The 15,262-nt window shown below is 37.3% G+C and overlaps 1 protein-coding gene across 2 annotated transcripts in view; it reads right to left on the bottom strand.

The window, feature by feature from the left end:
* LOC140155172 (serine/threonine-protein phosphatase 2A regulatory subunit B'' subunit beta-like) overlaps nt 1-15,262 on the bottom strand; it is a 91,470-nt gene that overhangs the window by 62,247 nt on the left and 13,961 nt on the right. Inside the window, exon 2 of one of the 2 annotated variants that reach the window (XM_072177902.1) lies at nt 11,657-12,157. In XM_072177902.1, the coding sequence (XP_072034003.1) occupies nt 11,657-11,986 (330 nt within the window). In that variant the 5' untranslated portion in view covers nt 11,987-12,157. Of the gene's footprint in view, nt 1-4,954; nt 6,256-11,656; nt 12,158-15,262 lie in introns of those variants that run through there. The other variant, XM_072177903.1, reaches the window with a different exon arrangement.

Genomic DNA, 15,262 nt, shown 5'->3' on the forward strand with positions numbered 1-15,262 from the left:
TCGTAATTTGTTAACGCACAGATACGCTTATGCGACACGTTAACGCTTATCTGCATGCGGCGCATCTTATGGAAGCATCACGGAAGCACTGATTTTACAAAACCCTAGCGGTCAAATGGCTCCGTTTTAGCTGATAAAATGTGAATTTTTTCAAGTTCTTTCCCCCGATTTAAACATCAAGATATGAATAGATTTTGCCCAAACTTCTTAAGGGGCTGTGGATTTACCCGATGTTCACGTAATGTAAGGTAGAAAAACGAGAAATGCCGCGTATTCTCCTGTGAGCTTTGATCAAAGTGCAAAATGTGACCACTTTAAACTTCAACGGCCTTTATTTCAATGTTCATTTTCTCAGTAAAATGATGATTTAGGTACACGATAACTCAATAAATACAGCATCTATAGGTAAGCAATTACGCGCATCATAAAAAGCATGATCGACTTAAGAAACGGTTTTCTCATTTTTTTATATTTTGGTCTATTTCTGATTTTAGGCATCATTTTGTGCAAATAGGCGCTTGTGAATATTAAAAGTTCATTTTGATGCCTTATATGGTCAATATCTCAAAAAATAAGGCCAATATCAAAAACTAAAAAAAAACGTTTTTGGAATGGTGCCTCAAGACTAAGAAAAAAACAAAATAAACATTTTTGGAAAGTGTGTTTTTTTGTTATGATGTACCGAACAAAAATTGCCAAAAATTCACTTTTTTGTGATTTTCTTCATAATTGTTGTTTTTACACCAAATCTGTATTTATATTGAGATTCATTGATGTCTTCCCTTTATAAAAATGTATACTTTTATATGTCTTGCGTGAATAATTGCAAAGTTATGGCACTTTACTACATGCATGTCTGAGAGTACACAGCTGCCTTAATACCATGTTATGAAAATTTCAGAAATAAGTCCAGAAATAAAGGATGATTAAACTTTCAGATGTTTTTATGGTTCAAATTCTTGTATCACACAAGTTTTGTTAGACTTGCTTCAAGTCCTTTGGCGTCCATAGTTAGTGAATGTAAAATTCATGAAATCTTTGCCACATCTTCCAAAAATTTCTGTTTTAAAAGTTATTCTTTCAAAGTAATTATTTACCATCATTTATGTGACTGATTTGAATTGTTGAGGCCAGATAGTGGACTTTCTTATCTTTATACTTTACTCCAGGCATACAGTGCACTGCAGGGGTAGTGTTTGACCAAAATGACCACAAGGCACACTTCCTCCCTAGCTCTACACAAAAAAATCAGACCTGACTAAAAATTTGAGAGAGTCCAGTAGGCCTATATGATGTAAGTACAATACTTCTGATTATGAAGAGCATGAATACAGAAAAAGTAAGGATGAAGCCTTGATCAAGGCTAAAGTTTTGTAAAAGGAACACTTTGGGTGAATTAGTGGTTTCACACTTCAAGTTTGTCAACAAAAGGAACAATTATATTACATTGATACCATTTTGTGCATAACCCAGGGTGTTTGAAAACAATCGTGCTCATATATCTACTGCTGGTAGTATAGTACTGCGGTCATTTTCTATGTAAACTCCTCAAAAAAAGTTTGGAAACTTACCAAAACGGCTTTATATCAGAAAAAAGTGAAATCTATTTCCATATTAAATCATATCGATACAAGCGTTGTTCTTTCCTGTCAAAAATGACACCAAATTTGTGACCATAACTTATTTTATTGTTGAGTAACTGTCTTTGAAAGACAAGGAGGTCTCAAACAAAATGTGCCAAATCTGTCATTGTCTGCGCCATTTGCATCAGTAAACATGAATAAGGAATGCCACACTGTTTCATTAAAAACGGTTCTTGTACTGTCAGTCTCACGTACCGGTCTTCTGCAGCCGTTGTTTTTCTTGGATGGCCACTTATGGGTCTGTCTTTGACATCTCCGGTCTGACGAAACTTGACTTTTAGCCCGGCTTTTAGCTTGGAGATCATACTGCAGGAAAATCCAAATGTTGCCGTGATTCTGAGGTATGCCAGCAAGCTGACCAATAGCGCGAGCCTTATTCAGGTCTGGTAATCGAACCATGTTTGGTTAAAAATTTCTTGCAAATGACCACTATGAAGAAGTGACCAACAAGATAGGTTGACTTGCGTTGATCTGTTTGAATCCACAAGTAGTAGAAGAACTGCTAATCCCATCCTAGCACTTTTCATTCAAAATGATGTACTGCAAACAACTTTTCATTCATTCTTTTATTCATGCATTAAGGGCGTACTACACCCATATATTGGTTTGATTGGTCTAAATAAATATTTTTTCATTTATAGCTAGGCGATATATGCACGGATCATGTGAAATAAAAAAAAATATGAAAAAAAGAAGAAAAAAAGTGCTTTTAAACAATTGTAGTAAGTCATTTTAGCCCTATATATATTTTGTTTACTGTATCCTAGTTACTCAGATGCGTGTTTCATAACAAACCATGATTTATTCTATTCAGCATGTTCAAGTAGGGTACATGAATAGAATACATTAAATCCTTTGTTATACTCTCTATAGAAAATCTAGTGGTGCATGCAAAATATATAAACACTTACACAATGGATGTATAGTCATTAGTCAATAATATTATAATGTGCTGTTAGGAGAAGAAAAGGCTATTAGGTCACCGTATGTCAGGTTATAGGTCAATTGGTTCAGGTCAAATTTAAGCATCAATTTTGAATACACATGTGAGAGTTTGTGATATCATAATGAGGAATAATTTTGATATTCTGTCTTTAACTGGATATATATCGAGAAGTGCAAGGTGGATATACTAATATACCTTGGGATGTAAATGGTGAGTACAATTTAAAATGCCTAGTTGAGATGGATTTCACAAATAAATATAAAATAGTTACCAAAATCAGAAAAGTTAAGCTTACGGAAAACTACCCAATATGGTGGTATAGGTGACAAGAAATACAATTTTTTCAACATTGCTGTAGTATGGTTGTGGTAACCTGTTACCTGTGGCTTAATTAAGTTTCAGTGAAATAATGTCGCAAGTTAAAAATACAAAATATAGCTCAACATTGAAAATAGAAGCATTTTAACCAGTTCCTTTTTGATAGTTGTGGAGCACCAAGTTCATGAAGTCATAAAAGAAATCAGGAACCACTTATTCCCATTTTACATATCAACTTTATTTCCCTAACGTGTTAGCAACACATATCCAAAATTTTAACGAAATCTGTTGATAGTAAGCTTTCCAAAATGAAGTGAATTTAAATCATCAGTGATGTACCACCTTTTGGCTTCTACTTTTAAAAGCATGTAAGCTACGTTGATACCGATGCCACCAATAAAACGAGAAGATTTGCCCCTTCATTTTGCATACCACTTTGTCCAATTTTTTTTTGTAATTTCTTCACAAAATGCAAAAAATTCATAAAAAATCAATGGGTGTTGTACCCCTTAAACCACTCGCTCATTCATTCAGATCAATAAGATGAGCGCAGATAATGGTCAGTTTCGCACATTTAGTTTGAGACCTCTCTGTCTTTCAAAGCAAGTTACTCAGCCGTGGAATAAGCTATCGTCACAAATGAGGTATCATTGTTGACAGAAAAGAACAATGTTTTCGCTGGTATGAAACAATATGGAGATAGAGTTCAAAATTTTCTGATATACAACCGTTTTTGAAAGTTTCCAAACTTTTTTTGAGGAGTTTATAATACAGATACAGATATATGTGTAGTGCAGAAGGCTTCCATATAAATATATGATGTACTTGCTGCTAATTTACTAGTTTTCTCTGATTTTACATGAACTTATCTGGTGGTAACATATCTAATTTTTTATTCAATGACATTTTATTTTAGCTTGTTGTTCCGAAGTGACGTAGATGCATATTTGGCTGTGTGCAGTATCGAAACGCGCGCATAAAGTTAATCGCGCAGAGCGTACACGCACACATACAAGGGTACTTTGTCAGCACGCTTGTGGTGCAATCGCAAAAATGCATTGATGTCACTACTGAACTCGATGTGAACCACAGTATACCAACATTGTTTCAAAACCATTAATGCTATCTACTGATGATAGTTCTGTTCATTTTCGATAGAGTGTATGGAATAAACCAGCCGGAACGGTATAACAATTGAAATGGCAGCCATGTTGGAGGACAGTTCTAAGATAGCTTTTAGATGACAGAGAGACAGATCGACTGCACAACTATTTATACCTATCACCCGTTTTATTGTTTTATCATGCGAATTGCCTTTTGTTACCATATGGAGGACATAATTTTATTTAAATTAGGATGACTCTGTCATCATGAGTGATGTTGTATTGAATACCCTCTATACAAAACTTTGTGATTTGTTTTAAGTAAAGGGAAAAAATGCAATTGAACTTTGCACATACATGTTGGGTCACATTCAAAATTACTCACACTTGTAAAACCCTCCACCAAGGGATTCAGAAATGTGTAGTTGACCTATCTACGACCTACAGTTTTGGAGTTATGGGTAAAAGTAAAAATCTCATTTAACAAAATTTACGACATGTGCCTCATTTACTTGTGTTGGGTGACAATTTTGCTATGCTACTATGTGAAGAAAAATAGATAAATAGGGTAAACTATTCTTTTTCTGACTTTGCATGACAAGATGAATAAATTGGGAACATTTCCAACAAAATCAGGAGCAATTTGAAATTTGCCCCATGCGGGCCAAAATTAGATCTATGACATCACAAATTTTCCTCTTTGCCCATTACCGTAAGTAGGTAGTTCAAACTTATACTCTTTCTAAATCGTTATTACTAGAGGAATACATAAGTATTGTTTTGAAATTGACCTCTGTGTAAAGTTCAATGACCTTTTCCCTCCAAATAGGGGTGCAGTTGTAATGGCTCCATAGCCTTGAATGGTCAGCTCTTTAACATCAGATAGAGAAATCTAACATGATTTGCACGATGGTTATAAATATCTCTTGGACTACTATGCCTACCTTATCATTTTTCTCTGCAATGACAACATAGTCAGTGGTATCATTACAGAACACCCGTGGCGGAATCGCCACCACCGTGCAGAACCCATAATGGATGGCGCTACATATAACCTCTGCAGCCTGCCCAGCCTGAGCCTCGAATCGGCAACGCTCGAAGCTGTTGTGAACTGCCCGAGAATGCCGCTGATCAACGTACACACTATGATACAGCACGGTGCTGGTTGCCACACGCTTATACGAAGCTGCAACAGGGTGGCATCTCCGCATGCTATTGGGCACCGGCGGAGGCTTCAGCGAGGGGGTCACCTTAATGCAGGGATCCACATGAGTCAAGAGGTAAGAGGTGATCACCTCGGTCTTCAACTTGATAGAGGGTTTATAACACGATATTGACTCAATGACATCCAATGCCTAACACGATAAGCTCTAGATAATTCCAATCGCTATGTAAATATATCCTCGGCAACAAACAAGTAGATATACACAAACAATATTCACTATCACACACTATTTCCAAACAGAGATGCAGTGACGATTCAATTTTATCTACGTTCGCTTTTCAAAGTTATTTTTAGCGATGCATTGATTTGTATAAACTAAAAGTAGCTCCTCTTGTCTACATAATAAAAATTCACTTGGCTCGTGGGCATTAACCCAAGAGTTTAACTTTGTTTATACACTGATGACCTTTGATGACGACAATAAAGTATCAAGATACTATCACCTTCATCATGTGAAATTCCACATTGCTTAGCAAAGTTGTACATTTATCCAGCTACATGTCTTCCTATCCTTAAAATATATTCCTTCAAAGTTTAACGTGGATCTATCCTTTAAGGTATCTCCTCTTATCACGTTCTATTCACGTCTCTATGAGTAAAGATGGAACCTCAAGTTATTAATCACTGTCATTCAACATGATGCACCGCAGCAGACAAGTTGATTAATTTCCTCCTCCGCAATTGAAGACAATTTGTACATAAAGATCACTATCCATGTGCTTGTACATTACCTCTCACCATGAACACAAATATAAACACAAGTTTCCTAAGGTGCGTTGAAAAGATGATGTTTGCAAATAACTTCAAACTTTGTTTACTTCCCCCTACTAATTGACCTCTTAGTTGCAGTAAGATACCACAAGTGCGTAATAGTAACCTATATACATTATATGGACGACAGTACCTTACTGCGCAGATGATATCAGATGGAGTGTCTATCTTTGACAGTCCTCCCTCATATGCAAATGTAATCAACCTCCAAGTCTACTCTTCCATCTGTTATCAGTGCATAAGATGCTGCAAGCTCTGATGGCTTGCTGTGTGTGTGACAGGGGCCCAAGCCCATATATGGACAGAGCTATGTAGAGAATATATGCCGCCACCACTACTATATAGTCAGACCAGTGAGGCTGTGTGTAGTGAGGCTGTGTGTAGTAACACAATATTGAATCTACTACCACAGCCATGTGCTATATAAATGGCTATTAATATTATTATGTACATGTCTTACACTACAAGTACAAGCATATATTGCAGAATAAGATAAAACAGAGACGGTCAGAGGAAGTGCCTGAGTACAACTGCAAGTTTGTTTGTTTGTTTATTTGTTTGTGTTTGGGTGCTTGCTTTCTGCAACCTCACAATTATGACCAGGCTTTTTTCATGTTACTTATAAAAGAGTTAAATGTGAAAGCAAAAACACAATACATGTATAAATAATCACGAAAACTCCCAAAATATAACCAAATCAATAATCAAAAAGTTTCATTTTGAGCCTCAAAGCCCATTTTACCACAATTTGAATAAAAATTATAAATTCAATTAATTTTGATTTATAAAAAGATATCGATCATTATCTGATTGAAAAGGTAGTGTTAGTGTTGGGATAAAAAAGAAAACATTTGAACATATTACTTTTTATAAAACAATTAAAATAAGAGAGGTAAAATCATTATAAATAGATCTATATAACTCTTTTAGTAAGCATGGAAGACAACTTCCATTTTCAAGGCCTCAAATGTGGTCACTGTGGTGTTTTTGAATGTTTTTAAAGGATACGCAGTAATTACGCTTCAGGATAATTATATCGGTTGGTATTCCTACAATTTTTTCAATCTAGACTTACGGTTTATTACCCTTAAAATAGTAGTGCCAAAGTGGTTTTGAACATTCCCCAACTTTATTATTCAGATAGCATCTTTGAATTTTGGAATTAAGAATCTGGATGCAATGTGAGGGTACCATACAATTTGGCTAATAAACATTTACGCCTCACTGATGCACATTAGTGCCAATCCGGCTTGAAATGTGGGGGGAACACTTGGCCAAAATTGTTAAAAAGTGGCTGAAAAGAACAAAAAATGGGTTCTTGGCCCCCCTGATTGACACCCATGCTGATGCACCAAGCAAGGAGTAAGAATTTCCTCCTTTTTGTTCTTTTCATGCCTGTCATTAGAATTCTCATCTTACTCCAACAGCCATAATTTTTAATATCCAACTTATTTTAAATTTCAATAGTTAACATTGAGAACAAATTAGCCAGTGAAAAAACCTGTCAGTGAAAAAATAGTTGGCACATTTGCTCAAAACAATTCAAAATGCATGTAATACCATATATATATGGTATTACATGCTTTAGAATTTTAAGGAGCTAATTAAGGAATTATTCTGTCACATGAGGAAATCATATATTGTCAGCCTACTGTGATATATTTTGTCACTTTGCTTTTGACTGACAGTGACAATTATCAGGGTACATAATTATATGTCCCTCAATTACCTGGTATCTCTACCGTATCTCTATCTCCACAGAATACTTTCTTGAGATGCTATTTTCTGCACAACGCAGAACTTTATTAAATGGCCTGTCCCCCACAGCAGGCCGCATTTATGATTAGAGCACTAAGCTTACATGTAGCTGCAGTGTATTTAACTTGAAAGAGGGCAGTATTTAATAAACATGTTGTGCCAGCAGAGTGCCTACATGTTTTAAAGCAGTTAGACCACTAACAACAACAAATTTAATAAACAAAGGTATGGATCCCCCCTGTAAATAAGGGGGTCAAAATGTGAATTTTCACCATATTGAGCATGTTTTAATAAAAGTAACACAAAAAAGTGAAAATTAGAGCAAAATTTTGGTATGTACTGAAAGATTTTGAATGCTTAGACTTGTTCCAAGTCTTTGATTTTTGTGACTCGATTGTCAGAAAACATGCCAAAAATGCATGTGTTGGGCTCGTTTTTCAAGAAATTAGTAAAATAGTGAACTTTTTCTTTTATCTCCACTTAGGACTAAATGAATGATTAGGATTTAGCTATGTTTCATTTGGCAGAACCTGATAATATTTTTTAATCCTAAAAAATTAGTGCTGTATTTTTCTGGAATGGGGAGCAGATCCCTGTGCGACTATTTGACTGATAAAAATTGCACAGGCTTGATTATCGAACATGCTGTTGGTAACATCAAGTTTAATTGCTATTAAAGTTTTTTTACTTATAATGGCGAAAATTATTTGGTTTTTGTTACTTTGCACGTTATTAGAGTCCCAACTTATGCTCACATAAGCTCACATAAGTGCATGCCAGTCACGCATTATGCAACACATAAATAGCGTAGGCATTGTGGCAAACTGCATGCACATGATTCTATATAATTAATACAGGATGCTATGCTTTCTCACTTAGTCTCATCACAGATGTGGTCTCATTTTCCTCACTAATTACAAGCTGAACAAACTTTTTTAGTGGGTTTGCCGTTAGACAATTTTGGAACTGTCAAGCTTTCTTCAGGAGTAGCTCGGACTTCTTCAGGACAAAGTACCTAAGAATGAGACATGTAGGCTGCCCCTTGCCTACTGGTGGCACTGAAAAGAGCTCTATTCACTGAAGGCCGTCCCTTGTAAACAGAAAAAAGTAAAGAAGTGGTGGCTCTGAAGAGAGCCGTTCACTAAACACTGCTTTTTGTTTGTCAACAGAGTTCAAGCAGACAAGTATGTTGCCCAGTACCTCTTTGTGTGATTATCAAATAAATAGGCTGCCCTTGGGACTCTGATGAGGTCAGTGATACAGAATGATGTCAGATGACCATTTAACAGTGGATGCACAATGAGTGTATATCACATAATTGCAGACATAGTAGAGATTATCGCCGTTGTGATTTGTTGTTTGAAAATAGAGAGTGGCATATACAGCTGATATTTTTGCTGTCATTTCCAGGGTTGTTTGATTTAAATCACTTCAGGACAAAGAACTAAGAACGAGACATGTACATGTAGGCCGCTCCTTGCCTACTGATGGCTCTGAAAAGAGCTCTATTCACTGAAGACTGCACTTATCAACAGAGAACAAGCAGACCTCACCTATCTGCTAATTAATGTAAAAGTTTTGGTGGCTCTGAAAAGAGCAATTCACTGAAGACTGCCCTTTTCAACAGAGAAAAGTAAATAAGTGGTGGATCTGAAAAAGAGCCATTCACTGAAGACTGCTCCTTGAGCCTTGTCAACAAGCAGACCTCATCTATTTGTAAAATGTAAGTTTTTGGTGACTCTGAAAGAGCCGTTCACTGAAGACCGTCCCTTGTAAACAGAGAAAAGTAAAAAAGTGTTGGTCACTGAAGACTGCCCCTTTTCAACAGAGAAAAGTAAATAAGTGGTGGATCTGAAAAAGAGCCATTCACTGAAGACTGCTCCTTGAGCCTTGTCAACAGACAACAAGCAGACCTCATCTATTTGTAAAATGTAAGTTTTTGGTGACTCTGAAGAGAGCCGTTCACTAAAGACTGCTTTTTGTTTGTCAACAGAGTTCAAGCAGACAAGTAGGTTGCCCAGTACCTCTTTGTATGATTATCAAATAAATAGGCTGCCCTTGACTATGAGGTCACTCCGGTCAATGATACAGAATGATGTCAGATGACCATTTAACAGTGGATGCACAATGAGTGTACATCACATAATTGCAGACATAGCAGAGATTATCGCTGTTGTGATTTGTTGTTTGAAAATAGAGAGTGGCATTATACAGCTGATATTTTTGCTGTCATTTCTATACAATGATAAAAGTTTCATTGACTCATTGATTTGACGGTTTCATCCCAGAGGTTTATGCCCTTCTTTGCAGTGTTCACTGTTCAGTCAATGCTGAGCCCTCTTCTTTTTTTTTTTTTTTTTTGTAGCTCTTCGATTGTTCAGATACTATCTGACTTTTAATGATCGCTTGGTTTGGCCTTTGAATTACTCACTATAACTGAAAGGTATAGAGTACACTGTATCCAAACCATAAATTGATTGTGTATATAATTTATGATATGCACAGGTGCGCAATCCGCGTACTGCGCGCAGTGCTTTTGGATGCGTTCATTTCTTGTGGGTACATGCATCAATTTTTCGGGGCTCGTGCATTAGACGCATCAACATCAGCATGTGTGCATTATTTTGTCTAATTTCTCGAGCAACAAGTAATACGCGTTAATTAATTAACCTATATAAATGGTGCACAATCCTTGGGCAGAGGATCTTTTGGGTGGCTTCGGATATCTATTAATTTGGCCGACCTGGACTGTATTAACCTCTGCATAGTTTAGAAACCAGCAGATTTTGTCCGATACACCTTTGACATGGCATGAAGGAAACACAGGTGTTCATCAGGTCTGCCATGTCTTCTGAACGTTTTCTTGTCTGTTTCTTCACAGCCTTGTGTATGTGGTTTGAGGTATAGCCCTTTCTCAATATGTTTGAGTTCATCTTTGCCATGTTCTTCATCACACTGAGTTGACGCTGTGGGAACCAACATATTGACATCACTGTTCTTCAGGAGAAGAGGTATGAGGTGAAGTGAAAGTATTGATCAATGCGAGTGTCACTCATTGTCAAATGATCATCTGACGTCTTTTTGTATGAAAGGGCAAGGGGCATCCTATTTATTTAATACATTTTAGTCACACAAAGGTGCAAAGAGAAAAACTTGCCCGATGGTGATCCCGCTAAAAAACTTACTAATTGGCTATCCCAAAATAAGTTTAATTACTGCTGATTGGTTCAATTAATGGAATTGGGTTAGTTGGAGCTACAATCCTGGTGGAAATTTGTTGCCACACCAGCACGTTCTGGTGTTAAAAGCATGCAATCGGAGCTAAATATACATGTATGATAGTTCTGCGTTATCTTTGTATAATAGTTGCAAATGCGCATTCAGCTTACACTATTCTCTTCCCCACCCCCCATTTTTCAATGTTGAGAGACCGTAATGTAGAAATGATGATGATTTTGTCCAAATCAACATTGCAATATAGGGGAGCGAGGAAGGATGTTGGCCAATTTTACGCTCTGGTGTGGCAACATTTTTCACCAAGATTGTACATGTAGTCTCTGGTTCAATAAATGGAATTTGGTTAGCCTCGGTTACAGCTGTCTTATGCTCCTTTGTCATTAGTTTACATTCCAACCTCTTTTATACAGAACTCTCTGTTAGTGTTATCTGTCTAAATTATCTTAAAAGGAAATCACATTTTTATGCCATACATCACAGATAGGTCAAACTATACTTTTTCTGAATCAGGACTAGAGGAACACATGTTTTAAGTCCGAGTCATTTTGAACTCGAACCCTGTGTAAAAGACTGGAAGTTCAATCCCCTGACAAGAGTTACCATATTCAAAAAGATGTGACGTACAGTATACATGTACACATGTATAGTAACTTACCTTTGTAGCTTGAGACCTTGATAGAGAGTTGCTAAGTGACCGTGTGCTGCTGCTCCTCTTTCTTGGACTCCTTGGGCTAGGTGTTGTCATAGGAGGCGGTGAAACAGGGGGCGGTGTTCCAGGTGACCCTGTTCGCAGCAACGGTGATGCTGGACTTCCACCATGTCCTTTGTATTGGAATGTATTGGAAGGACTTAATGCATTGACATTCTCTCCCCTTGAGATTTGTTTCAGGCTTTCTCTCAAGTCCTGTAAAGTATCAGGATCACTTAACCAGTACAGGAAAAGTTCATCCACTTTGAGTTTTAGGATAGGTTGAAGGGTAGACATTTTGGTGACCACAAGAATGCTATGTGCAGGACTGTTGGAATTGTCAATATATTGGAATGATTAAAATTATGATGTATTGTATTTACGGCCCCAAAAGGCTCACACTCCGACTTTTAAGCTGCATCTATATTTCAAGATCATTTCTAGGATTAACTGTATTGAAGTGCAGTTCTGAAAAAAAAAAGATAAATCAGATAATACATTATAATGATGTATATTCATATTATGTAGCGGTAAATGTAAATAGAAAGCAAATTTAGACTTCTACGCTACTGTATTCAAATGAAGACACCGGTTGACCCAGTCACATCTATTTGACCCTATAAGAAAATGATAAATTCACTTCGTTACGTGTTTAGAAGGGAATTGTTATCTCTTCGTAAGTGTGAGATCGATCAGTTAGTGTTATGCAAATGGGGTAGTGATGCGAGAAGTTTTTGTGTTGGAGTAATTTGGGTGTATCAGTCATTCGCGGTCACCACGCCATACGATTCATTTCATTCATTCGGTTCTCCATACATTTCCCGCTTGAATTTTTATATAACACTTTCAATATTTCTTCAATGGAAGAAGATAGCTCTATTTCAGGCCAAAGCAGTGCTGGTGTTCCACTTCCCCCAACTGGGAACTTGGATATTAATCAGATATCGGCTATCCTTGATACCAAACTATCCAAATTAAAGAGGGAGATCACGGAAGAGTCGGCTTTCCAATTGACTTCCAAAAAAAAAAAGCTAGACTGAATCCTGTACAATTTAAGAAACAGGGGTGCCAGCAGCAGTATCAGCACAATGAACAAGTGAAGGAGAAACTAGAAGAGGCAACCATAAGCATCGATGCAGGCAAATTTCAAAAGGCTAAAGAAGTTTTGGCAGAAGGTATAAACAATACCAATGTCTTCAAAGATCGGGCGGAAGCACGGGCCAGCAATGGCAGGGAGGAAATAAAGCATAGTGATAAGATAAGTACATGTATTTTTGACGAGTTTGAAATCGAAAAGAATTATGAGTATGAAGCGAAATTAAATTCAATTCTCTGGAGTTGCAGGCCGCTTTGCGCCGCTGTAAACAATACTGGTTCGATAATTTTAATCCTCCATTGTTTGTCATTGATATCCTTAATAAGGGTTATGTAATTCCATTCACAAGTCTTCCGCCACCAGCGTATCTCAAGAATAATCGATCAAGTTTGGATCATCCGGATTTCGGCCACCGAGGCCATTTCAAAGTTGTTAGAGGCAGGTAGTATTAAAGAGCACGATTCACCCCTTTCGTTGTAAACCCCTCACAGTTTCTGAGGGCAAAAAACTCAGATTGGTTTTGGACTTGAGACACGTAAACCAATATACATTCGTGTCCAAATTCAAGTATGAAGGTATCTCTACTTTGGCTGACATGTTTTCTAAAGATTTTTATTTTTTCACCTTTGATCTTGAAAGCGGGTACCATCATATTGATATTTTTGAGCCCCACCAAAAGTTTTTGGGTTTTAGTTGGATGTATGGCAATCGTGTCCGTTATTATCGTTTTCCGTTCTCCCGCTCGGGTTAAACACAGCTAGTCATTGTTTCACTAAAACGCTCCGACCTTTGGTTACAAGATGGCGTTCCATGGGGCATTGTTCTATTTTATATATTGACGACGGCATCTCAGGTCACGCCGACAAGATTTCAGCTCTTGCGGCAAGCCATATCGTGCAAAAAGACCTAGCTTTATCTGGTCTTAAAGTAAGTGTGTCAAAAAGTGATTTTGTACCTAAACAATCAGGAGTATGGTTGGGTTTATTGATCGATACCATCTCTATGCAATTCAGTTTGCCCGGTAACAAGTTGGCAAAAACACAAAATGCCATTGCCGATTGTCTGAATAAGCGTTCACAATGTATTCCCGCTCGAGACATTGCCCGTATCGCAGGTTTTATTATCTCTGCATCCGACGCTAGCGGTCGTTTGACAAGATTGTTTTCTAGACATTTGTACAGATTGATCGAAACTCGCAATTCATGGTCAAGTAAGGTTTTTCTTTCTGAAGGTGCTATCAGAGAATTACAATTTTGGTGCAAAAATATAGCACGCGTGAATGGTCAGCCTATAAAACCCATTTTTTTTTTTTTTGTCGCAGTGTATTTCGACGCAAGTGATTCGGGTTTTGGGGGGTTTTCAGTTCAGCTGGTCGATTCAGTGTGTTCGGGATTATGGTCCGAGGTCGAAAGTCGTGAAAGTTCAACAAGTCGTGAACTCAGAGCCATTTTGTATGTACTCCGCTCATTAGGACCAAAACTATCGGGTAAAAAGTTGAAGTGGTTTACCGATAGCCAGAACGCTTGTCGTATTATTTCCGTGGGTAGTACAAACCCCAATTTACACGATTTAAGTATCAATGTGTTCAATTGTTGTCTACAGTTTGACATTATTATTGAGCCTGAATGGCTCCCGCGTGATCTCAATACACGAGCAGACGAGTTAAGTAGGATCATTGATCCGGATGATTGGTCTTTGAATCGCAGTGTTTTCGCATTTTTGGACAATCAATTTGGTCCACACACCATTGATAGATTTGCATCATATTACAACGCGCAAATCCCTCGTTTCAATTCAAGACATTGGAATCCTGGTTGTGTAGCGGCTGACTGTTTTACGCAGAATTGGGTTCACGAGAACAATTGGGTCTGCCCTCCCGTTTCTATGATTTTGAATGCAGTGAAGCACATGATGAAATGCAAAGCATATGGAACTGTTATAGTTCCAGAATGGCCATCTGCACCATTTTGGCCCGTCCTTTCACCAAAATTGGGTTCTTTGAAGAAATATTTGGTGACTCACGTGATTTTGCCAAATTTGCAAGATTTGTGTAAGCCAGGTCGAGGGCAGTGCATTGCTTACAAAAAGGGAAGCGTTTATTTGAAAACGCTTTGCGTTCAACTTGATTGCCATGAGGTTCGATTTCAGAAAAGCATAAAAATAATAATAATATTGTATCTAAGTGAAAATGCGCACATGCATCCGAGTTGTTGGTAATCCATGAGTGATTTTGTATTGTGTGTAGTCCTTGAATAATCCATGAGTGATTTTGTATTTGCAGTCCTTGAGAGTCCATGAGAGACTTAACAATGACATGAATTAATTTGATAAACGATGTAATAAAGAGCTGTTGCAATCCATGATGGATTGTTTACATAGTCCATGAGAGATTAGTTGATCCAGTCTATGAAAGACTATGCAGTAATCAAAATATTTTTGACAGTTCACCAGTCCTTGATGATATAATCATCATTATC

This window comes from Amphiura filiformis, chromosome 6, assembly GCF_039555335.1.
Source record: "Amphiura filiformis chromosome 6, Afil_fr2py, whole genome shotgun sequence".
In the NCBI taxonomy this organism is placed as follows: domain Eukaryota; kingdom Metazoa; phylum Echinodermata; class Ophiuroidea; order Amphilepidida; family Amphiuridae; genus Amphiura; species Amphiura filiformis.